The following is a 24187-nucleotide window of genomic DNA, read 5'->3' on the forward strand; positions in this document are numbered from 1 at the left end:
TCATGAGTTATGTTCCTCAACAGACTTGGATCCAGTCCGGATCCATTGCTGGTGATCTACATGGAAATCAACTGATCTACTTTGACCCATTGTGATCAAACCCAGTTCTAGTGACACCCATCCATCCTGTGATCCACTGACCAACCTGATCCACCTTGGTCCACAGTGATCCACTCTCATCAACGTGACACCCGTGCCGAACCACCCGTTGACCGGGCTCCTCCCCCTCGCTCTGATTCGCTCACACCGATCCCGCCCCCTGTGACGCTGCCCGGGCCAGGGCCCCGCCCCCAATGGGGCGGCCAATCAGTGCGAAAAGGCGGGGCCTGGAAATACAACGTTATTTCCGCAGCTCGAGAGATCCGGCAAGAAATTAATAGAGTGAGTGTGAAAATAGAGAGAGAGAGACTGGGATAGAGAGAGAGACTGGGATAGAGAGAGAGAGAGACTGGGATAGAGAGAGAGAGAGACTGGGATAGAGAGAGAGAGAGAGACTGGGATAGAGAGAGAGAGAGAGACTGGGATAGAGAGAGAGAGAGACTGGGATAGAGAGAGAGAGAGACTGGGATAGAGAGAGGGATAGAGAGAGAGACTGGGATAGAGAGAGAGAGAGAGAGACTGGGATAGAGAGAGAGAGAGAGACTGGGATAGAGAGAGACTGGGATAGAGAGAGACTGGGATAGAGAGAGGGATAGAGAGAGAGACTGGGATAGAGAGAGAGAGAGAGAGAGACTGGGATAGAGAGAGACTGGGATAGAGAGAGACTGGGATAGAGAGAGAGAGAGAGACTGGGATAGAGAGAGAGAGAGAGAGAGAGACTGGGATAGAGAGAGAGAGAGACTGGGATAGAGAGAGGGATAGAGAGAGAGACTGGGATAGAGAGAGAGAGAGAGAGAGACTGGGATAGAGAGAGACTGGGATAGAGAGAGGGATAGAGAGAGAGACTGGGATAGAGAGAGAGAGAGAGAGAGACTGGGATAGAGAGAGACTGGGATAGAGAGAGACTGGGATAGAGAGAGGGATAGAGAGAGAGACTGGGATAGAGAGAGAGAGAGAGAGAGACTGGGATAGAGAGAGACTGGGATAGAGAGAGACTGGGATAGAGAGAGAGAGAGAGACTGGGATAGAGAGAGAGAGAGAGACTGGGATAGAGAGAGAGAGAGAGAGAGACTGGGATAGAGAGAGATAGAGAGAGAGACTGGGATAGAGAGAGACTGGGATAGAGAGAGAGAGAGAGAGACTGGGATAGAGAGAGAGAGAGAGAGACTGGGATAGAGAGAGAGAGAGAGAGACTGGGATAGAGAGAGAGACTGGGATAGAGAGAGAGACTGGGATAGAGAGAGAGAGACTGGGATAGAGAGAGAGAGACTGGGATAGAGAGAGAGAGACTGGGATAGAGAGAGAGAGACTGGGATAGAGAGAGAGAGACTGGGATAGAGAGAGACTGGGATAGAGAGAGACTGGGATAGAGAGAGAGAGAGACTGGGATAAAGAGAGAGAGACTGGGATAGAGAGAGACTGGGATAGAGAGAGAGAGAGACTGGGATAGAGAGAGAGAGAGAGAGAGACTGGGATAGAGAGAGAGAGAGACTGGGATAGAGAGAGAGAGAGAGAGAGACTGGGATAGAGAGAGAGAGAGAGAGAGACTGGGATAGAGAGAGAGACTGGGATAGAGAGAGAGAGACTGGGATAGAGAGAGAGAGACTGGGATAGAGAGAGAGAGAGAGACTGGGATAGAGAGAGAGAGAGAGACTGGGATAGAGAGAGAGAGAGACTGGGATAGAGAGAGAGAGAGAGACTGGGATAGAGAGAGAGAGAGACTGGGATAGAGAGAGAGAGAGAGACTGGGATAGAGAGAGAGAGAGAGAGAGACTGGGATAGAGAGAGAGAGACTGGGATAGAGAGAGAGAGACTGGGATAGAGAGAGAGAGACTGGGATAGAGAGAGAGAGAGAGACTGGGATAGAGAGAGAGAGAGACTGGGATAGAGAGAGAGAGAGAGACTGGGATAGAGAGAGAGAGAGAGAGAGAGACTGGGATAGAGAGAGAGAGAGAGAGAGAGACTGGGATAGAGAGAGAGAGAGAGAGACTGGGATAGAGAGAGAGAGAGAGACTGGGATAGAGAGAGAGAGAGAGAGACTGGGATAGAGAGAGAGAGAGAGACTGGGATAGAGAGAGGGATAGAGAGAGAGACTGGGATAGAGAGAGGGATAGAGAGAGAGACTGGGATAGAGAGAGAGAGAGAGAGAGACTGGGATAGAGAGAGACTGGGATAGAGAGAGACTGGGATAGAGAGAGAGAGAGAGACTGGGATAGAGAGAGAGAGAGAGACTGGGATAGAGAGAGAGAGAGAGACTGGGATAGAGAGAGAGAGAGAGAGAGACTGGGATAGAGAGAGGGATAGAGAGAGACTGGGATAGAGAGAGAGACTGGGATAGAGAGAGAGACTGGGATAGAGAGAGACTGGGATAGAGAGAGAGAGAGAGAGACTGGGATAGAGAGAGAGAGAGAGAGAGAGAGAGACTGGGATAGAGAGAGACTGGGATAGAGAGAGAGACTGGGATAGAGAGAGAGAGACTGGGATAGAGAGAGAGAGACTGGGATAGAGAGAGAGAGACTGGGATAGAGAGAGAGAGACTGGGATAGAGAGAGAGAGACTGGGATAGAGAGAGACTGGGATAGAGAGAGACTGGGATAGAGAGAGACTGGGATAGAGAGAGACTGGGATAGAGAGAGACTGGGATAGAGAGAGAGAGAGACTGGGATAAAGAGAGAGAGACTGGGATAGAGAGAGAGAGACTGGGATAGAGAGAGAGAGACTGGGATAGAGAGAGAGAGACTGGGATAGAGAGAGAGAGACTGGGATAGAGAGAGAGAGACTGGGATAGAGAGAGAGAGAGAGACTGGGATAGAGAGAGAGAGAGAGACTGGGATAGAGAGAGAGAGAGACCGGGATAGAGAGAGAGAGAGACTGGGATAAGGAGGGAGAGAGAGAGGTAGAGAGACTGGGATATGGAGGGGGAGAGAGAGAGACTGGGATATGGCGGGAGAGAGAGAGACTGGGATATGGCGGGAGAGAGAGAGACTGGGATATGGCGGGAGAGAGAGAGACTGGGATATGGAGGGGGAGAGAGAGAGAGAGAGAGACTGGGATATGGCGGGGAGAGAGAGAGAGAGACTGGGATATGGAGAGAGAGAGAGAGACTGGGATATGGAGAGAGAGAGAGAGAGACTGGGATATGGAGAGAGAGAGAGAGAGACTGGGATATGGAGAGAGAGAGAGAGAGACTGGGATATGGAGAGAGAGAGAGAGACTGGGATATGGAGAGAGAGAGAGAGACTGGGATATGGAGAGAGAGAGAGAGAGACTGGGATATGGAGAGAGCGAGAGAGAGACTGGGATATGGAGAGAGAGAGAGAGAGACTGGGATATGGAGAGAGAGACTGGGATATGGAGAGAGAGAGAGAGAGAGACTGGGATATGGAGAGAGAGAGAGAGAGAGACTGGGATATGGAGAGAGAGAGAGAGAGAGACTGGGATATGGAGAGAGAGAGAGAGAGAGAGACTGGGATATGGAGAGAGAGAGAGAGAGACTGGGATATGGAGAGAGAGAGAGAGAGACTGGGATATGGAGGGAGAGAGATAGAGAGAGAGAGACTGGGATATGGAGGGAGAGAGAGAGAGAGAGAGACTGGGATATGGAGGGAGAGAGAGAGAGAGAGAGACTGGGACAGGGGGAGGGAGAGACTGGGACCGGGACCGGGCTAGGGAGAGGGGACAGGGGCGGGGTGGGGGGTACTGGGCTCGAGAGGGGCAGAGGGATTAGTGGTAGAGGGAGAGAGACTGGTGGGGGGGGTAGTGGGAAAGTGTAAGCAATGGAGAAATGGGGAATCGGAGTGAGGCAGAGACTGGGTGTGGAGGGGATATGTCCTGCTCACTTTTCTCCGGCCCTATAACTGCCTCTCTGCATCCTTGCAGATTAATTGGTCGATTCTGCCTCTCACTGTCCAAGTCAACATGAGACTGGCAGGTAAGAGAATGTGGCAGCATAATATCGGGGTACAGTACTGGTGGGGACGGTCTGTCACTGTATAACACTGGGGTGCAGTACCGGTGGGGACGGGTCTGTCACTGTATAACACCGGGTATAGTACTGGTGGGGACGGGTCTGTCACTGTATAACACTGGGGTACAGTACTGGTGGGGACGGGTCTGTCACTGTATAACACTGGGGTACAGTACTCGTGGGGACGGGTCTGTCACTGTATAACACTGGGGTACAGTACTGGTGGGGACGGGTCTGTCACTGTATAACACTGGGGTACAGTACTGGTGGGGACGGGTCTGTCACTGTATAACACCGGGTATAGTACTGGTGGGGACGGGTCTGTCAGCTACATAGATTCATAGAATTCCTACAGTGTGGAAGGAGGCCATTCAGCCCATTAAACCTCCATTATCAGGAATCCCATCAAGACCCTGCTAATCCCCCTGGGAAGAAAGGACAATTTAGCATGGTCAATGTGTGGATGAACAGAGGGATCTAGGTGTGTGTGTACATAGATCCCTGAAAGTTGGGAATCAAGTAGATAAGGTTGTCAAGAAGGCGTACGGTGTCTTGGCGTTTATTGGTAGGGGGATTGAATTTAGGAGTCGCAGTGTAATGTTGCAACTGTACACTACTCTAGTGCGGCCGCACTTGGAGTACTGTGTGCAGTTCTGGTCCCCGCATTACAAGAAGGATGTGGAGGCGTTGGAGAGGGTGCAGAGGAGGTTTACTAGGATGTTGCCTGGTATGGTGGGGAGGTCCTATGAGGAGAGACTGAGGGATCTAGGGTTGTTTTCGTTGGAAAGAAGGCGGCTAAGAGGGGATCTTATTGAAACATATAAGATGATTAGAGGTTTAGATAGGGTGGATAGTGATAGCCTTTTTCCTCGGATGGAGAAAGCTAGCACGAGGGGGCATGGCTTTAAATTAAGGGGGGGTAGCTACAGGACGGATGTCAGGGGTAGGTTCTTTACCCAGCGGGTGGTGAGGGATTGGAATGCCCTGCCTGCTGCAGTTGTAAATGCGTCTAGTTTGGGGGCGTTTAAGAGATCTCTGGATAGGTTTATGGACGAAAAGGGATTGGTATAGGCTAGTGGGTCATTGTTTTTGTAACTGGTCGGCGCAACATCGTGGGCCGAAGGGCCTGTTCTGCGCTGTAATGTTCTATGTTCTATGTTCTATGTTCTAACCTGACCAGCATGTCTCTTTCAGACTGTGGGAGGAAACACACACAGACTCTGCACAGACAGTAACGCAAGTCTGGAATCGAACCCGGGTCCCTGGCGCAGTGAGGCCGCAGTGCTAACCACTGTGCCACCATACCACCCATGTGGTAATGGTGAGGCCCCTGGAGATTTGTGTTTTGTTGTTGGGAGTTGTTTTGGGGGTGTGAGAGTCATTGACATGGGGAACTGGGCCCTGGATCTGTCTCGTTGAGCTAGAATTCAGAATGATGCTGTTCTGGGTGACGTGTCTCTTTCCCCCCACCCCCACAGGTCCTCTGCGGATTCTGGCCATTGTTGCGACTGTAGGTCTGACGTGGATTTTGGGCAACTTGATTCTGGGGCAGGACAATGCCCTGTCCCGACTGCAGCAACTACTGACCGGTGAGTGACCAGGAAAATCCCCCTGTGAAGGTGGTGGGGCGAGAAGGAGGGGTGGGGGGTGGGGAGTTGGTGGTAGTGGTGAGGGGTTGGGGGGTAGGGGTGGGGATGAGTGGTAGCAAGGAGGTGGGGGGAGGGGGTCGAGATGGTGTGCCAGAGATACAGGGATGTTTAGGATGGAGAAGGATTGTCGGAACGCTGGGAATCTCTGTCAGATATTGGGCTGGGGCTTCACAATGTCAGTGAACAAGCATTAACACTCGCTCTTCCTATTACACCCCCCCCACCGTCTCCCTGTCTCTCCCCCCACCCTGTCTTTCTCTCTGTCTGTCTCTCTCCCCCACCCCTCCACACACACACACACACATACACACCCGCCTCCCCCGCCACCACCACCAAAATCCATCTCTCTCTTTCTCTTTCCCCTGCAGGTCATCAGGAGGTCCCCACTCCCGGTAAGTCCGCTGCTGTTGAAGAGATGGTTCGGTAACTGAGGGTGTCCAGTGAGTGACCCAGCGTCAGAGCAGCAATGTAGCGAGAGACCATTCGCTCTGCTCCCATCCCCTTCCCTTGCCTGCTTGGAATGGTGCAGTTAGTTAGTTGTGTCTTTCCCACATGACAGGGTGAGATGTCACTGGTAACCTTTCCCTCCACAGAGAGTAAACCCAGGAAGTATAAATGCGGCTTACCAATGCCGTGTCCAGACAGACACTTTGCTTTTCGTATTGTCAGTGGGGCAGCCAATGTCATCGGCCCAAAGTTCTGCATGGATGATCAAGTGTGAGTAGCAGAAACGCTGTCTGTGTTACAGACTCTTCCCCTCCACCCTTTCCCCACCCCCTACCCTCTCCCACCTTCTCCCCCTCTTCCCCCGCCCGCCTTGAACTACACACACCTTGACACCATGCTCTTTCCGCTCTCTCCCTCTCCTCACTTGCCCTGACCTCTGCTCAGCCTCCCACCCTGTGCTATCCCCGATCCCCTGCTTCACCTCCCCCTTTCTGGCTCTCTCACCCTCCCTCCCCATCCCCACTGTCTGTGACTTGAGCAGATTGTTTCTGTGTTGCAGACTGATGAGCAGTGTGAAAAACAATGTCGGAAGGGGACTGAACATTGCGCTGGTCAATGGTAAGACCAGTCTTCACCTTCCTTACCCTTTACGCTCAGAGCAATTCTTCCCTCAATAATTCTTCATCAACCAGCAGTCAGTCTCAATAATCCATCTCCATTCATAACTTTCTCCAGGTGTAACCGGTGAATTAATGGATGCAAAATACTTCGACATGTGGGCTGGAGGTAAGACCCAGCAAGGCAGTGAACAGGAAAGGGTTTGGGTTCACTGGGATTGACGACAGTGGAACTGAACGGAAAGGGGTTTGGGTCCATTGGGATTGTGTACAGCAGGAGTGAACAGGAGGGAGATTGGGATTGTGTACAGTGGAAGTGAATGGGAAGGGGTTTGGAATTATGTGCAGTGGGAGTGAACGGGAAGGGGATTGGCCCCATTGGAATTGTGTGTAGTGGCAGTGAAGGGGAAAGGGTTTGGCCCCATTGGAATTGTGAACAGTGGGAACGAAGGGAAAGTGTTTGGGTCCACTGGGATTGTGCACAGTGGGAGTGAACGGGAAGGGGTTGGGATTGTGTACAGTGGGAGTGAACGGGAAGGCATTGGGATCGTGTACAGTGGGAGTGAACGGGAAGGGATTGGGATCGTGTACAGTGGGAGTGAACGGGAAGGGGTTGGGATTGTGTACAGTGGGAGTGAACGGGAAGGGGTTGGGATTGTGTACAGTGGGAGTGAACGGGAAGGGGTTGGGATTGCGTACAGTGGGAGTGAACGGGAAAGGGTTGGGATTGTGTACAGTGGGAGTGAACGGGAAGGGGTTGGGATTGTGTACAGTGGGAGTGAACGGGAAGGGGTTGGGATCGTGTACAGTGGGAGTGAACGGGAAGGGGTTGGGATTGTGTACAGTGGGAGTGAACGGGAAGGGGTTGGGATTGTGTACAGTGGGAGTGAACGGGAAGGGGTTGGGATTGTGTACAGTGGGAGTGAACGGGAAAGGGTTGGGATTGTGTACAGTGGGAGTGAACGGGAAGGGGATTGGGATTGTGTACAGTGGGAGTGAACGGGAAGGGATTGGGATTGTGTACAGTGGGAGTGAACGGGAAGGGGTTTGGGATTGTGTACAGTGGGAGTGAACGGGAAGGGGATTGGGATTGTGGGAGTGAATGGGAAGGGGTTGGGATTGTGTACAGTGGGAGTGAACGGGAAGGGGTTTGGGAATGGGTTTGTGTACAGTGGGAGTGAATGGGAAGGGGTTGGGATTGTGTACAGTGGGAGTGAACGGGAAGGGATTGGGATTGTTTGCAGTGGGAGGTAACGGGAAGGGGTTTGGGAATGGGTTTGTGTACAGTGGGAGTGAATGGGAAGGGGTTTGGGAATGGGTTTGTGTACAGTGGGAGTGAACAAGTAGGGCTTTGGGACCATTGAGCTCTCTTGCCAGCGATTGTGATGTTTCTGATTTGATGAATTAAGTTGATTTCTGCTCTGTTTGTTAACAGACAATGGCATCAATGAATTGCTGAAGTTTCTGAGACCGATTTATGAAGGAACGCTGGTATTTGTGGCATCGTACGATGACCCAGCAACAAAGTAGGTGAACAGCCAATCATTGCCCTTACCCTCATTATTTCTTATCATCTGTGCCTTTGGCTTTCTGCACTCTCTCTTATCTTGCAGAATGAATGAGGAAGCCAGGAAGATATTTAATGAGCTAGGGAGTAAGGCAATCAACGTACTCGGTTTTCGAGATAGTTGGGTATTCGTCGGGGCGAAAGGAATTGAAAATAAAAGTCCCTTTGAACAGGTAGGAAAAGACTCTCACTGGTGTACGGGTCCCACACACACTGACCCTCACTGGGGTACGGCTCCCGCACACACTGACTCTCACTGGTGTACGGGTCCCACACACACTGATTCTCACTGGGGTACGGGTCCCACACACACTGACCCTCACTGGGGTACGGGTCCCACACACACTGACTCTCACTGGGGTACGGGTCCCACACACACTGACTCTCACTGGGGTACGGGTCCCACACACACTGACTCTCACTGGGGTACGGGTCCCGCACACAGACTCTCACTGGGGTACGGGTCCCACACACACTGACCCTCACTGGGGTACGGGTCCCGCACACAGACTCTCACTGGGGTACGGGTCCCACACACACTGACCCTCACTGGGGTACGGGTCCCGCACACAGACTCTCACTGGGGTACGGGTCCCACACACACTGACTCTCCCTGGGGTACGGGTCCCACACACACACTGACTCTCACTGGTGTACGGGTCCCACACACACTGACTCTCACTGGGGTACGGGTCCCACACACACACTGACTCTCACTGGGGTACGGGTCCCACACACACTGACCCTCACTGAGGTACGGGTCCCACACACACTGACTCTCACTGGGGTACGGGTCCCACACACACTGACTCTCACTGGGGTACGGGTCCCACACACACTGACCCTCACTGAGGTACGGGTCCCACACACACTGACTCTCACTGGGGTACGGGTCCCACACACACACTGACTCTCACTGGGGTACGGCTCCCACACACACTGACTCTCACTGGGGTACGGGTCCCACACACACTGACTCTCACTGGGGTACGGGTCCCACACACACTGACTCTCACTGGGGTACGGGTCCCACACACACAGTTTTAGTTTTGCTTTGATTAATTTTTGGATCTCCTCTCTCTGTGTTGCAGCATATCAAGAATGACAAGAACACTAATAAGTATGAAGGTTGGCCTGAGGCTGTACAGATTGAGGGCTGTATCCCCCACAAAACCACGTGATTGAAATCTCACCCAGCGGACAGCCTGTGTCCTATCACTGCTCGGTGCTGCTGACCTCTGGATCCAGCTCAACAGATGGGCTGGCCGACAGCCCTCGCCTGCCAATAACCTCTCACCTCTTGGACACTCCACACTCCAGCCAATTCTGTCCTCAGGATAGTTCCAGCTCCCCCAGCCTTGGCTCCAAGCAAGGACTGTACACAGGAACTCCCCCCTCCACACAGCCCTCTTTACCCCTGGTTAGCTCACTCTCTCTGCCTCGCTCTCTGCCTCACTCTCACTCCTGCTCTCACTCCCGCTCTCTCTCTGGCACGTGCTCCCTCGCTCCTCCCTCCCCTCTCTTAACCCCACCCCCCACTCCCTCCCTTATCCAACAACCCCTCCCTCACCTCAGCATCTCCCCCATCTCTTTGTGTTCCCTGAGACACTTCCCCATGGAATTGGAAAATATGGTGTTGGGGTACGAGCTGAAGGGAGCCAGCCCCAGTGAGAGGGGAGATCCCAGCGAGAGAGCGATCACTGAGGGTCCTCGGATACTGGGATCAGCGAGACGGCAACCATACCCTTCACCCTTTGAGCTCTGACCTCATCCTCCCCCTCCTCTGGTGTGAAGACTAATGGAACAAATTAGAATTCGGGTAGAACTGAGGTTGAAAATCTGGAGCTGGGATCGGAGCACCGGACCCTGAGGTGGGAGGACAGCATCGCAAGGAATTGTACACAAATTCTTCACTCCGAATGAAACAAACCTTCATCGCAAAGGAGAAGCAAAGTGTTTGAGAGCTTTGGTTTGGCACAGTGACTGTTCAGCTGGCTGGGGATGGCAGAACTTTGTGGAATGGATTAATTATTGCTCTCAGATCTTTATAACCTTCTGCAAAACAGAATTTCATATTCTCTGATTTCTATTACTAGGTAATAAATTTTTATAATGAAACCACCACATTCTTTGATTCAGTTACTCCCTTTTCCTTCATCACAACTGATCACCCCCCACATGCACTGACTCTCACTGGGGTACAGGTCCTTACAGGGATATGGGTGCTGCACACACTGAGTCACTGTGGTACAGGTTCAACACACTGACTCTCGTTGGGGTATTGGTTTACGATTTGCTTAGATGATTTGGAGTTGGAAAGCAAGTGTCGTGTGTCAAAATTTGCAGAACAGAGCGTGCAGAGGATGCTGAAGTCTGCAAAGGGATATAGATAATCTAAGTGAGTGGGTGAGGGTCTGGCAGATGGAGTACAATGTTGGTAAATATGAGGTCATCCATTTTGGTAGGAATAACAGCAAAATGGACTATTATTTAAAGGGTAAAAAATTGCAGCATGCTGCTGTGCAGAGGGACCTGGGTGTCCTTGTGCAGGAATCTCAAGGAGTTGGTTTGCTCAGCCCCCCACAAACCCCTCCACCCCCCGCCCCCACTCCAAGATCCTCCTCGGGCAGACGCCAGCGTAAGGTCAGGAAGGTGCTGCAGGCTGTCCAATGAGTGCAGTAAGAAGTCTCACAACACTGGGTTAAAGTCCAACAGGATTTACCCTGGTGTTGTGAGACTTCTTACTGTGTTCACCCCAGTCCAACGCCAGCATCTCCACCTCAACGTGTGCAGGTCAGAAGGATGGTGGAGGGACAGCAGCAATCCAGGTAGGTTGGTGGGGTGCTCTGCTGAGGGGGGGAGGGCAACCCTGGGGGGAGGGCTGCCTCCTGAGGGGGAGGGGTTTGTTCGGAGGGGCATCTGCCAGAGGGCCTGCCTCCCGGGGGGTCCAATTGTGTGGGGTGGGGGGAGGCTGATCAAGAGGGCATCTGCCGGGGTGGGTGGGGGCTTGCCAGCCAGGGACTCCGATCGTGGCTCATTGTCCCACCCCAATTCTCTCTGTTTTTGTCTTTCGCACCCAGGCACGCTGTTTCAGATTTTTTTCAAACTACACATGTGCAGTTCAGAGCTCTGATCGTTCCGGCAGCGTGAAGCCCTGCCCACACTGGATCAGAGCCAGCAAAAAGCATATGGGCGTGCTGGAATGAGAATTCCGGGCTCGGATTCGTTTTACATCCAGATCCGGCCTTTAACCTCCAATTGGTAAAATCTGGCCTTTTGTATGCCTTTTCTTTCAGTTTGATCCCTTCCTTTATTTCCTGAGATATTCATGGCTGATTATCTCTTTTTCTAGTCCTTTCTTATCACTGGTATATACTTTTGCTGAGCACTGTGAAAGATCACTTTGAAAGTCCTCGACTGTTCCTCAATTCTCCCACCGTAAAGTTTTTGCTCCCAGTCTACCTTAGCCGAATCCTCCCTCATCCCATTGTAGTCTCCTTTGTTTAAGTACAAGACACTGTTATTGGATTTTACCTTCTCACGCTCCATCTGTACTTTAAATTCAATCATACAGTGAATATTTCTTCCGAGAGGATCCCTAACTGCAATTCTTCCTGTCTCAATACACAGGACCAGATTTAGGATAGCTTGCTCCTTTATAGGTTCCATGTGCATGCTACTGGGACTAGCTTAGGAGTTAAACAAGGGGTGGCATGGACAAGTTGGGCCAAAGGGCCTGTGTCCATGCTGCAAACCTCTCTGGGGTTATGGGTCTCTCTCACACACACACACACACACACTGACTCTCACTGGGGTACGGGTCCCACACACACTGACTCTCACTGGGGTACGGGTCCCACACACACTGACTCTCACTGGGGTACAGGTCCCACACACACACTGACTCTCACTGGGGTACAGGTCCCACACACACACTGACTCTCACTGGGGTACGGGTCCCACACACACACACACTGACTCTCACTGGGGTCCCACACACACACTGACTCTCACTGGGGTACGGGTCCCACACACACACTGACTCTTATTGGGGTACGGGTCATAAGAACATAAGAAATAGGAGCAGGAGTAGGCCATCCAGCCCTTCGAGCCTGCCCCGCTATTCAATAAGATCATGGCTGATCTGTCGTGTCTCAGTTCCACATTCCCGCCCTCTCCCCATAACCCTTAATCCCCTTGCTTATCAAAAATCCATCAACCCGCGTCTTTAAAATATTTAGCGAGGCAGCCTCCACCACCTTAACGGGCAGAGAATTCCAGAGATTCACCACCCTTTGAATGAAGAAGTTCCTCCTCAACTCCGTTCTAAACCACCCCCCCCCCCCCCCTTTGTCTTGAGGCTGTGCCCACTAGTCCTACTGTCCTTTCTGAGCGGGAAGAGTCTCTCCACCTCTATCCTATCCATCCCATTCATCATCTTATATGTCTCAATGAGATCTCCCCTCATTCTTCTAAACTCTAACGAGTACAAGCCTAGTTTATTCAGCCTCTCCTCATAGCTCAACCCCCTCAACTCCGGTATGAGCCTAGTAAACCTCCTCTGCACTCCCTCCAAGGCCAAAATATCCTTGCGTAAATATGGCGACCAAAACTGCACACACACACGCTGACTCTCACTGGGGTACGGGTCCCACACACGCTGACTCTCACTGGGGTACGGGTCCCACACACGCTGACTCTCACTGGGGTACGGGTCCCACACACACTGACTCTCACTGGGGTACGGGTCCCACACACACTGACTCTCACTGGGGTACGGGGTCCCACACACGCTGACTCTCACTGGGGTATGGGTCCCACACACACTGACTCTCACTGGGGTACAGGTCCCACACACGCTGACTCTCACTGGGGTACGGCTCCCACACACACTGACTCTCACTGGGGTACAGGTCCCACACACACTGACTCTCACTGGGGTACGGCTCCCACACACACTGACTCTCACTGGGGTACGGGTCCCACACACACTGACTCTCACTGGGGTACGGGTCCCACACACACACTGACTCTCACTGGGGTGCGGGTCCCACACACACTGACTCTGACTGGGGTACGGGTCCCACACACACACTGACTCTGACTGGGGTACGGGTCCCACACACACTGACTCTGACTGGGGTACGGGTCCCACACACACACTGACTCTGACTGGGGTACGGGTCCCACACACACACACTGACTCCCACTGGGGTACAGGATCCACACACACTGACTCTCAGTGGGGGGCAGTGTGGAGGAGTTGTGGCTTCAGTGGGTTTCTGAGTGTGACACACTATGAGAGGGTGTGTGTCTGGAGGGTGTTTGTACAGTTACAAGTGGTTTATAAATAGCTGTTGTCTGTCCCTCTCTGTGTCTGTCTCTTGGAGCTTAGTTGATCAATTATAGATGGCTAGAGTGGAAATTAAAACCTGCTTTTCCAAGCTGCCTCCAGCAAGCGCAGGAAGGGGAGGTTTGGATTGATGAGTAGATTGGGGAAAGTCTCCGGGTTTTCACAATCACACGGTAATGTTCACACTCAGATCTCTCAGTTGCTGCTCTGCAAATATTTTGCTGCACTCCTGGGGGCGTGGGGGAGGAGGGAGGGTTGTTTCCTGCCTTTCTCCCTCAACTCTCCCTCATCCTCCTCATCCCCCTCTCCTTCCTCATCCCACTCTCTCTCCCCTCTCTCTCCATCCCAGTCTCTCTCTCTATCCGTCTCTCTCTCTCTCTCTATCCCAGTCTCTCTCTCTTTCCATCCCAATCTCTCTCTATCCCAGTCTCTCTCTCTCTCTATACCAGTCTTTATATCTCTCTGTCCCAGTCTCTCTCCCCAGCCCAGTCTCTCTCTCTATCCCAGTTCTCTCTCTCTCTATTCCAGTCTCAGAGGTTAAATCTCATGGGATACAGAGTGTGCTAGCCAATTGGATACAAAATTGGCTTTATGACAGATGACAGAGGGTGGTTGTAGAGAATTGTTTTTCAAACTGGAGGCCTGTGACCAGCAGTGTGACTCAGGAATGGTGCTGGGTCCACTGTTATTTGCCACTTATAGTAATGATTGGGATGAGAATTTATGAGGCATGGTTCGTAAGTTTGCAGATGACACCGAAATTGGTGGCATAGTGGACAGTGAAGAAGGTTATCTGGAGTTGCCACGGGATCTTGATCAATTGGGCCAGTGGGCTGACCAATGGTAGATGGAGTTTAATTTAGATAAATGCAAGGTGATGCATTTTGGTGGATTGAATCAGGGCAGGACTTACTCAGTTAATGGTAGGGCGTTGGGGAATGTTCCAGAACAAAGAGATCTAGGGGTACAGGTTCACAGCTCCTTGAAAGTGGAGTCACAGGTGGACAGAATGGTGAAGAAGGCAGTTAGCATGCTTGGTTTCGTTGGTCAGAACATTGAATATGGGAGTTGATTTGATTTATTATTGTCACATGTACTAACTTACAGTGAAAAGTATTGTTTCTTGCATGCTATACAGACAAAACATACTTTTCATAGAGAAGGAAAGGAGAGGGTGCAGAATGTAGTGTTACGGTCATAGCTAGAGTGTAGAAAAAGACCAATTTAATGCAAGGTAGGTCCATTCAAAAGTCTGACAGCAGCAGGGAAGAAGCTGTTCTTGAGTCAGTTGGTACGTGACCTCAGACATTTGTATATTTTTCCCGACGGAAGAAGGTGGAAGAGAGAATGTCCAGGGTGTGGGGGGTCCTTGATTATGCTGGCTGCTTTGCCGAGGCAGTGGAAGGTGTAGACAGAGTCAATGGATGGGAGACTGCTTTGCTTGATGGATTGGGCTACATTCACGACCTTTTGTCTTGGGCAGAGCAGGAGACCATACCAAGCTGTGATACAACAGAAAGAATGCTTTCTGTGGTCATCTGTAAAAATTGGTGAGGGTCATAGCTGATTGCCAAATTTCCTTAGTCTTCTTGGGCTTTCTCAGCATTGGTGGGGCTTTCTTAACTATCGTGTCGGCATGGAGGGGACCAGGACAGGTTGTTGGTGATCTGGAAACCTAAAAACTTGAAGCTTGCAGCCCTTTTTACTTCATCCCTATTGATGTAGACAGGGACATGTTTGTTCTTCTTTACACTTCCTGAAGTTGATGACAATCTCCTTCATTTTGATGACACTGAGGGAGAGATTATTGTTGCCACACCAGTTCACCAGATTCTCTATCTCATTCCTGTACTCTGTCTCATCATTGTTTGAGATCAGACTCACTACGTTGTGTCGTCAGCAAACTTGAAATCGAGTTGGAGGGGAATTTGGTCGCACAGTCAGAGGTGTATAAGGAGTATAGTAGGGGGCTGAGAACACAGCCTTGTGGGGCACCGGTGTTGAGGATGATTGAGGAGGAGGTGTTGTTGCCGATCCTTACTGATTGTGGTCTGTGAGTTAGGAAGTTCAGGATCCAGTTACAGAGGGAGGAGCCGAGGCCCAGGCCACAGAATTTGGAGATGAGTTTTGTGGGAATAATGGTGTTGAAGGCTGAGCTGTAGTCAATAAATTGGAGTCTGACATAGGTGTCCTTGTTATCTCAGGATGTCTTGTTGAACAAGATATTGGGAAGGCCACACTTGGAATACTGTGTGCAGTTCTGCTCACCCTTTTATAGAAAAGATATTACTAAACTAGAAAGAGCGCGGAAAAGATTTACTAGGATGCTATTAGGACTTGATGGATTGAGTTATAAGGAGAGGCTGGAGAGACTGGGACTTTTTTCTCTGCAGCGTAGGAGGCTGAGGGGTGATCTTATAGAGGTCTATAAAATAATGAGGGGCACAGATCAGCTAGATAGTCAATATCTTTTCCCAAAGGTAGGGGAGTCTAAAACTAGAGAGCATAGGTTTAAGGGGGGAGGGGAGAGAAGTAAAAGGGTCCAGAGGGGCAATTTTCTCAGAGGGTGGTGAGTGTCTGGAACAAACTGCCAGAGGTAGTAGTAGAGGTGGATACAATTTTGTCTTTTAAAAAGCATTTAGACAGTTACACGGGTAAGATGGGTATAGAGGGATATGGGCCAAATGTGGGCAATTGGGACAAGCTTAGAGGTTAAAAGAAAAGGCGGCATGAACAAGTTGGGCCGAAGGGCCTGTTTCCATGTTGTGAATGTCTATGACTCTATGGCTCTCTCCTTGCTCTCTTCTCTCTTGGCCCACCCCTTTCTCTGTCTCTGTCTCCCATCCCACTGTGAGACAAGTGGGAATAAGGGATCAGGATGCCATGACCTGTGTCTGCTGTGGAGTTAAGTTAATGCTCCAACCTGTGGGGTTAAGGATCAGGAACATTGTGACCTGTGGGATTAAGGGTCAGGGACACTGACCTGTGGGGTTAAGGGTCAGGTCGCTCCAACCTGTGGGGTTAAGGATCAGGAACACTGTGACATGTGGGGTTAAGGGTCAGGAACACTGTGACCTGTGGGGTTAAGGGTCAGGAACACTGTGACCTGTGGGGTTAAGGGTCAGGAACACTGTGACCTGTGGGGTTAAGGGTCAGGAACACTGTGACCTGTGGGGTTAAGGGGTCAGGAACACTGTGACCTATGGGGTTAAGGGTCAGGTCGCTCCAACCTGTGGGGTTAAGGGTCAGGCCGCTCTGACCTGTGGGGTTAAGGGGTGAATGTGAATTGATCCAGGGTTGAAGGGGTTTCCCTCTCTTTCAGATGGTTTCCCAGGAGCTGTGGAACTGGGCCAGGTCACAGGTACTGCCAGCACGGAGAGCGGGGGGTCGGCACCTGAGTCTCCACAGGCCCGATTACCCCGTGACTGAGGCAGGTAAGCTCTGGCCAGGCTGCAGGGCCCAGAAAGGGGAATGAGTGAGCCCGATTGCCCAGGCCCAAGGAGAGGAATCAGCAAGGCCCCACAGTGCAGGAATACACGACAAAGGACCCCGTGACAAAGGGACACCAAGGGAAGGGCCCCACGGCGCAGCGACACCAGGGGAAGGGCCCCACGGCGCAGCGACACCAAGGGAAGGGCCCCACGGCGCAGCGACACCAGGGAAGGGCTCCACAGCGCAGGGACACCAGGGGAAGGGCCCCACGGCGCAGCGACACCAGGGGAAGGGCCCCACGGCGCAGCGACACCAGGGGAAGGGCCCCACAGCGCAGGGACACCAGGGGAAGGGCCCCACGGCGCAGGGACACCAGGGGAAGGGCCCCACAGCGCAGGGACACCAGGGGAAGGGCCCCACGGCGCAGGAACACCAGGGGAAGGGCCCCACGGCGCAGGGACACCAGGGGAAGGGCCCCACAGCACAGGGACACCAGGGGAAGGGCCCCACGGTGCAGGGACACCAGGGGAAGGGCCCCGCAGTGCAGGGACACCAGGGGAAGGGCCCTGTGCTGCAGGAACACCAGGGGGAGGGCCCCACGGTGCAGGGACACCAGGGGAAGCGCCCCACGGTGCAGGAACACTAGGGGAAGGGCCCCACGGTGCAGGGACACCAGGGGAATGGCCCCACGGTGCAGGGACACCAGGGGAATGGCCCCACGGTGCAGGGACACCAGGGGAATGGCCCCACGGTGCAGGGACACCAGGGGAATGGCCCCACGGTGCAGGGACACCAGGGAAATGGCCCCACGGTGCAGGGACACCAGGGGAATGGCCCCACGGTGCAGGGACACCAGGGGAATGGCCCCACGGTGCAGGGACACCAGGGGAATGGCCCCACGGTGCAGGGACACCAGGGAAATGGCCCCACGGTGCAGGGACACCAGGGGAATGGCCCCACGGTGCAGGGACACCAGGGGAATGGCCCCACGGTGCAGGGACACCAGGGGAAGGGCCCCACGGTGCAGGGACACCAGGGGAAGGGCCCCGCGGTGCAGGGACACCAGGGGAAGGGCCCCACGGTGCAGGGACACCAGGGGAAGGGCCCCGCGGTGCAGGGACACCAGGGGAAGGGCCCCACGGTGCAGGGATTGTGGTTGATGCTGTGAATTGAATTCTGAGTTTCTCTGATGTGTTCTGCAACAGGACTGGAGTCCGGAATGATCTCATCCCCAAATCCAGTGAAGGCTTCACGGAGTCACCAGGACCTCCATCGAGAGCTGCTCCTCACCCACAGAAAGTAAGGTCGGGTTGGTGGGGGTGGGGATGGGGGGCAGTGCCGGGATCCAGAGTGGAGGGTGCTGGGCTCCCCAGAGGGCAGGGGACACTGGAGAGAGGGGGTGGCGGGGTCCCCTGGGGGGAGTGCAGGGGAGGGAGTGAGAGCCTCCTGGGGCAGGGGGCACTGTCGAGTCGAGTCGAGTCGAGTTGAGTCGGGGCGGGGCGGGACGTGGGGGGTCGGTCGGACACCAGCACTCGTTAACCTCCCTCTCCTTTCAGGGGTCTGATGAGCAAGTCGGAGTTACAGAAGGTTCTAGAACAGCGGAAGTTACGACAAGCAGTGAAGGAGCCGGAGGATAGAAGCCCCCTCGAGAGGGAATTCCTCAAGAGGCAGCAGAGGAAAGAGGAGGTGAGGGTGGGAGGGTAGGGGAGGGAGGGGGTGGGAGCGAGGGTTCCAGGGTTGAGGGTATGTGACTTTCATCCACAGTTACTAAGGCTGGAGGAGGGAACGAGGGAATGAGGGTGTGAGGGAGGAGGGTGTGAGAGGGAAGAAGCGAGGGAGGAGGGGGTGAGAGAGGAGGGAATGAGGGAGGAGAGGATGAGGGAGTGAGGGTGGAGGGAAGATGGAGCAAGGGTGGAGGCAGGAGGGAGTGAGGCTGGAGGAAATGGGGGTGGATGGAGGAGGGAATGAGGGAGGAGAGGATGAGGGAGGAGGGAGTGACAGAGAAGGAAGGAGGGAGCGAGGGAGGAGGGAGTAAGGGAGGAGGGGCAAGGGAGGAGAGGGTGAGGAAGGAGAGGTCGAGGGAGGAGACGGTGAGGGAGAAAGGAGCGAAGGAGGTGGGAGCAAGGGAGGACGGAGCGAAGGAGGAGGGAGCGAGAGCAGAGAGTGAATAGAATGAGAAGGGTGTGAAGGAGGAGGTTGTGAATTAGGAGTGAGTGACAGAGGAGGGAGTGACAGAGGAGGGGTGAAGGAGGAGGGTGAGACGAAGGAGGGTGCGAGGGAGGAGGGAGCGAGGGAGGAGGGTGCAAGGGGGACAGAGCAAGGAAGGAGGGTGGAGGAAATCTGACTGTCTCTTACCTGCAGTTACTGAGGCTGGAGGAGGCAAAGCGAGAGGAGGAATTAAAAACCCCCGAGTTCATCAGAGTGAAGGAGAAACTGAGGAAAACATCACAGGAACCAGAATAGGATCGGGAACTGGAACTGGATCAGGAACTGGAACAGAATCAGGAACTGGAACTGGAACTGGACTGGAACTGAGTGAGGAACTGAACTGGAACTGGATCAGGACTCGAACCAGATCAGGATTAGAACTGGAATGGGAACTGGAACTGAACGGGATTAGAACTGGATCAGAATCAGGACTGGATCAAGATTCGAACCAGATCAGAATTGGAACTGAATCGGGAACAGGTGTGACACGGTTATGGCCGGCGTGGAGGCAAGGGGCTGAAGGGCCTCTTTACTCTATGACAAACTGAGTCATCCCCAATCCCTTTCCTACAGAGTTTGTGAATTCTGCTCCAAAGTTTCCTGTGTGATCTGCAGCAGTCCTCATTCCCTGGATCAGATCCAGTTCCACACAATGAATGACCCTGATCCTGAATTACCTTGCGCTGCCGACAGTCTCACAACCAACAGCCCTCTTCCTCTGGGACAGCTGAAGAAACCCTTCTGTTTAACCCCTGGTTCTGAGACAGAAAGAACTGATTCTGCTGCCCCGGTGTCTCATTTCAAAACTCATTCTGTGACCTCCTGCTGGGATAGTTCATGCTTCATTCTTTAATCTCCCCTGCTGTCTCTTTTAAGACTTTTCTTCTTCCTGGGTGTTCCACCTGTTTTATTTCACGCCAAGGGCACTGCACCTCTGGGGTGGGTCAGTTCCTGTCCCTGTGTCTTTCTCTTCTGCCTCAGCAGCACCTCCTCAGGGCTTCCTTCTCAATTCTCCATTGCTAGATGCTGAGGTGTTCAGCTGTATTTGTTACAGTGGAATTAGAGTCATAGAGGTTTACAGCATGGAAACAGGCTCTTCGGCCCAACTTGTCCATGCTGTCCCCTTTTTTAAACCACTAAGCCAGTTCCAATTGCCCACATTTGGCCCATATCCCTCTACACCCATTGGACCCATGTAACTGTCTAAATGCTTTTTAAAAAGACAAAATTGTACCCGCCTCTACTACTACCTCTGACAGCTCGTTCCAGACACTCACCACCCACTGTGTGAAAAAATTGCCCCTCTGGACCCTTCTGTATCTCTCCCCTCTCACCTTAAACCTATGCCCTCTAGTTTTAGACTCCCCTACCTTTGGGAAAAGATATTGACTATCTAGCTGATCTGCGCCCCTCATTATTTTATAGACCTCTATAAGATCACCCCTCAGACTCCTACGCTCCAGAGAAAATGTTCCAGTCTATCCAGCTTCTCCTTATAACGCAAACCATCAAGTCCCTGTAGCATCCTAGTAAATCTTGTCTGCACTCTTTCTAGTTTAATAATATCCTTTCCATAATAGGGTGACCGGAACTGCACACAATATTCCACGTGTGGCCTTACCAATGTCTTGTACAACTTCAACAAGACGTCCCAATTCCTGTATTCAATGTTCTGACCAACGAAACCAAGCATGCTGAATGCCTTCTTTACCACTCTGTCCACCTGTGACTCCACTTTCAAGGAGCTATGAACATGTACCCCGAGATCTCTTTGTTCTGTAACTCTCCCCAGTGCCCCACCGTTAACTAAGTACTCCAAGTGTGGCCTTACCAATTCAGGCTGTTGTCCAAACTAGGGGCAGTAGTAGGCTTCTTGGGCCCTCCAGCCCTGCTCCCCCATTCGATAAGAACATGGTTGACCTGACTGTAGCCCCACATTCCTACCGACCTCTTGGTAACCCATCACCCTCCCCTCATTAATCAAGAATCTATCTTGCTCTGCCTTAAAAGACTCCAAGACTTTGCGCCCAAGGCCTTTTGAGGAAGGGAGTTCCAGAAACATTCCAGCCTTAGAGTGAAAACTTTTCTCCTCATCTCCCTCTGAATTGGAGAGCCCCTAATTTTTAAACAGTCCCACCCCACCCCCAGTTCTAGATTCTCCCACAAAAGGAAACATCCTCTCCATATCTACCCTTGTCCAGACACCCCCTCAGGGCAGGCTCGAAGGGCTAGATGGCCTACTCCTGCTCCTATTTCTTATTTCTTAAGGTCGCAATTGAATCAGCTCTCAACTGCTAAGTAACGTTAAAGCACAGGGGATTGCAGGTAACGTTTTGAGAAGGATAGAAAGCTGGTTAGCAGATAGGAAGCGAAGAGTTGGCATAAATGGGTCTTTTTCTGATTGGCAGTCAGTGACTAGTGGGATTCCGCAGGGATCTGTGCTAAGACCCCAACTGTTCACATTATATATGAATGATTTGGAAGAGGGAACTAAATGTGTTATCTCCAACTTTACAAATGATACTAAGTTGGGTGGGAGGGTGAGCTGTGAGGAGGATGCAGAGATGCTTCAGTATGATTTGGACAGGCTGAGTGTGTGGGTATCTGCATGGCAGATGCAGTATAATGTGGATAAATGTGAGGTTATCCACTTTGGTAGCAATAATAGGAAGACAGATTATTACTTGAATGGGTGTAAATTGAGAGAAGTGGATACTCAGCGAGACCTTGGTGTCCTCGTGCATCATTTGCATAGCGCCAGAGACCCAGGTTTGATTGGCGGCTTGGGTCACCGTGTGTGTGGAATCTGCACTTTTCTCCCCTTGTCTGCGTGGGTTTCCTCCGAGTGCTCCAGTTTCCTCCCCACACTCCAAAAATGTGTGGATTAAGTTGATTGACCTTGCTAAATTGCTCCTTAGTGTTAGGGAGATGTCAGGGAATTAATTGGGTGAACACATGGGCTAGGGTGGGATTGTTATTGGTTCAGGCTCAATGGGCCGAATGGCCTTCTTTTTGTATGGTAGTATTCTATGATTCTATGAAAGTAAGCGTGCAGGTACAGCAGGCAGTAAAGAAGGCAAATGGTGTATTGGTCTTCATAGCGAGAGGATTTGAGTATAGGGATAGGAATGTTTTGTTGCAATTGTACAGGGCGTTGGTGAGGCCACACCTGGAGTATTGTGTACAGTTTTGGTCTCCTTATCTGAGGAAGGATCTCCTTGCTATAGAGGGAGCACAGCGAAGGTTTACCAGGCTGATTCCTGGGATGGCAGGTCTGTCATATGACGAGAAACTGAGTCGGTTAGGATTATATTCACTGGAGTTTAGAAGAGTGAGAGGGGATCTGATAGAAACTTATAAAATTCTAACAGGGTTAGACAGGGTAGATTCAGAAAGAATGTTCCCGATGGTGGGGGGAGTACAGAACTAGGGGTCAGAGTTTGAGGATAAGGGGGAAACCTTTTAGAACTGAGGTGAGGGGAAATTTCTTCACCCAGAGGGTGGGGAATGTGTGGAATTCACTCCCACAGAAAGTAGTTGAGGCCAAAACGTTGTGTGATTTCAAGAAGAAATTAGATATCGTTCTTGGGGCTAAAGGGATCGAGGGATATGGGGGAGGGGGGGGGGGAAGGGGGGATCAGGATATTGAATTTGATGGTCAGCCATGATGAAAATGAATGGGGGAGCAGGCTGGAAGGGCCGAATGGCCTTCTGTTTCTGGTTTCTATGTTTCACTCTTGTAAACTCCAGTGGATACAAGCCTAGCCTGTCTGACATTTCCTCTTAATACAACCCATTCCTGGTATTAATCTTGAAGTGGAGGTGCTAGCGTTGGACTGGGGATGGGCACAGCAAGTAGTCTCACAACACTAGGGTAAAGTCCAACACGTTTATCTGGAATGACAACTTCCAAATAAACTTGTTGGAATTTTACCTGGTGTTGTGAAACTTCTTACTATGGTATTTATCTGGTAAATTTTCCTGAACTGCTTGCAAATAAGGAGACCAATACTTTACCCAAACTCCAGATGTGATCTTACCAATGTCCTGTCTCTCTCTCTCCCCTGCTTCTCTCTCTCTTTCTCCCTCTCCCCACTGTTTCTCTCCCTCTTCCTCCCTCTTCCCTGCCACCACGCCCCTGTCTCTCTCTCCCTTCTCTCTCTCTCACCCTGTCTCTCTCTCTCTCTCACCTCTATTTCTCTCTCTCTTTGCTCTCTTTATCTCTCTCTGTCTGCCTGTCTCTCTCTCCCCCCCCGCCCCTCCCCCCTTTCTCTCTCTCTGCCTCTCTCCCTCTCCCTCTCTCTCAGCCTCTCTCTCACCTCGCCACTCTCTCCCCACGCCTCTCTCCCCTCCACCCTCTCTCTCCCCATGCCGCTCTCCCTTCCAGCCTCTCTCTCCCCATGCCTCTCTCCCCCCACCTCTCTCTCTCCTCATAACTCTCTCCCCTCCCACCTCTCTACCCCCGACCTCTCTCCCTCCACCTCTCTCTCTCTCTCACCATGCCTCTCTCTCTCCCCATGCCTCTCTCCCCCACCACCTCTCTCTCTTCCCCTACCCTTCTCCCCATCACTCCTCTCTCCCTCTGTCCTCCCATTTGCCCCTGCCCCTCTCTCATCCCCTACCTCTCTCTCTTCCCCTACCCTTCTCTCCCCATCTCCTCTCTCCCTCTGTGCCCCCACCCCTCTACCCCACCTCTCCCTGTCCCTCGCCCCACTCTCTCTCTCCCACCCCTCTCCCTGTCCCTCGCCCCACTCTCTCTCTCCCCACCCCTCTCCCTGTCCCTCGCCCCACTCTCCCCCCACCCAACACTCTCCCCCCTGGCCCACTCTCTCCCCCCCCACCCCACTC

The 24187-nt window shown here is 52.3% G+C and overlaps 1 protein-coding gene across 1 annotated transcript; it reads left to right on the forward strand.

The window, feature by feature from the left end:
- Positions 1-325: 325 nt before the first annotated feature.
- Positions 326-10468, forward strand: LOC145339269 (protein FAM3A-like). Its single transcript, XM_080183679.1, has 10 exons — positions 326-381; positions 3979-4030; positions 5545-5655; positions 6084-6107; positions 6309-6432; positions 6722-6780; positions 6898-6948; positions 8215-8305; positions 8393-8519; positions 9438-10468. The coding sequence occupies exons 2-10, from the start codon at positions 4018-4020 to the stop codon at positions 9525-9527; spliced, it is 690 nt and encodes a 229-aa protein (XP_080039805.1). The 5' UTR covers positions 326-381; positions 3979-4017; the 3' UTR covers positions 9528-10468.
- The last annotated feature ends 13719 nt before the right edge of the window (positions 10469-24187 follow it).

Source organism: Carcharhinus amblyrhynchos, unplaced genomic scaffold, assembly GCF_965287045.1.
Source record: "Carcharhinus amblyrhynchos unplaced genomic scaffold, sCarAmb.v2.hapA scaffold_375, whole genome shotgun sequence".
NCBI classification, from domain to species: domain Eukaryota; kingdom Metazoa; phylum Chordata; class Chondrichthyes; order Carcharhiniformes; family Carcharhinidae; genus Carcharhinus; species Carcharhinus amblyrhynchos.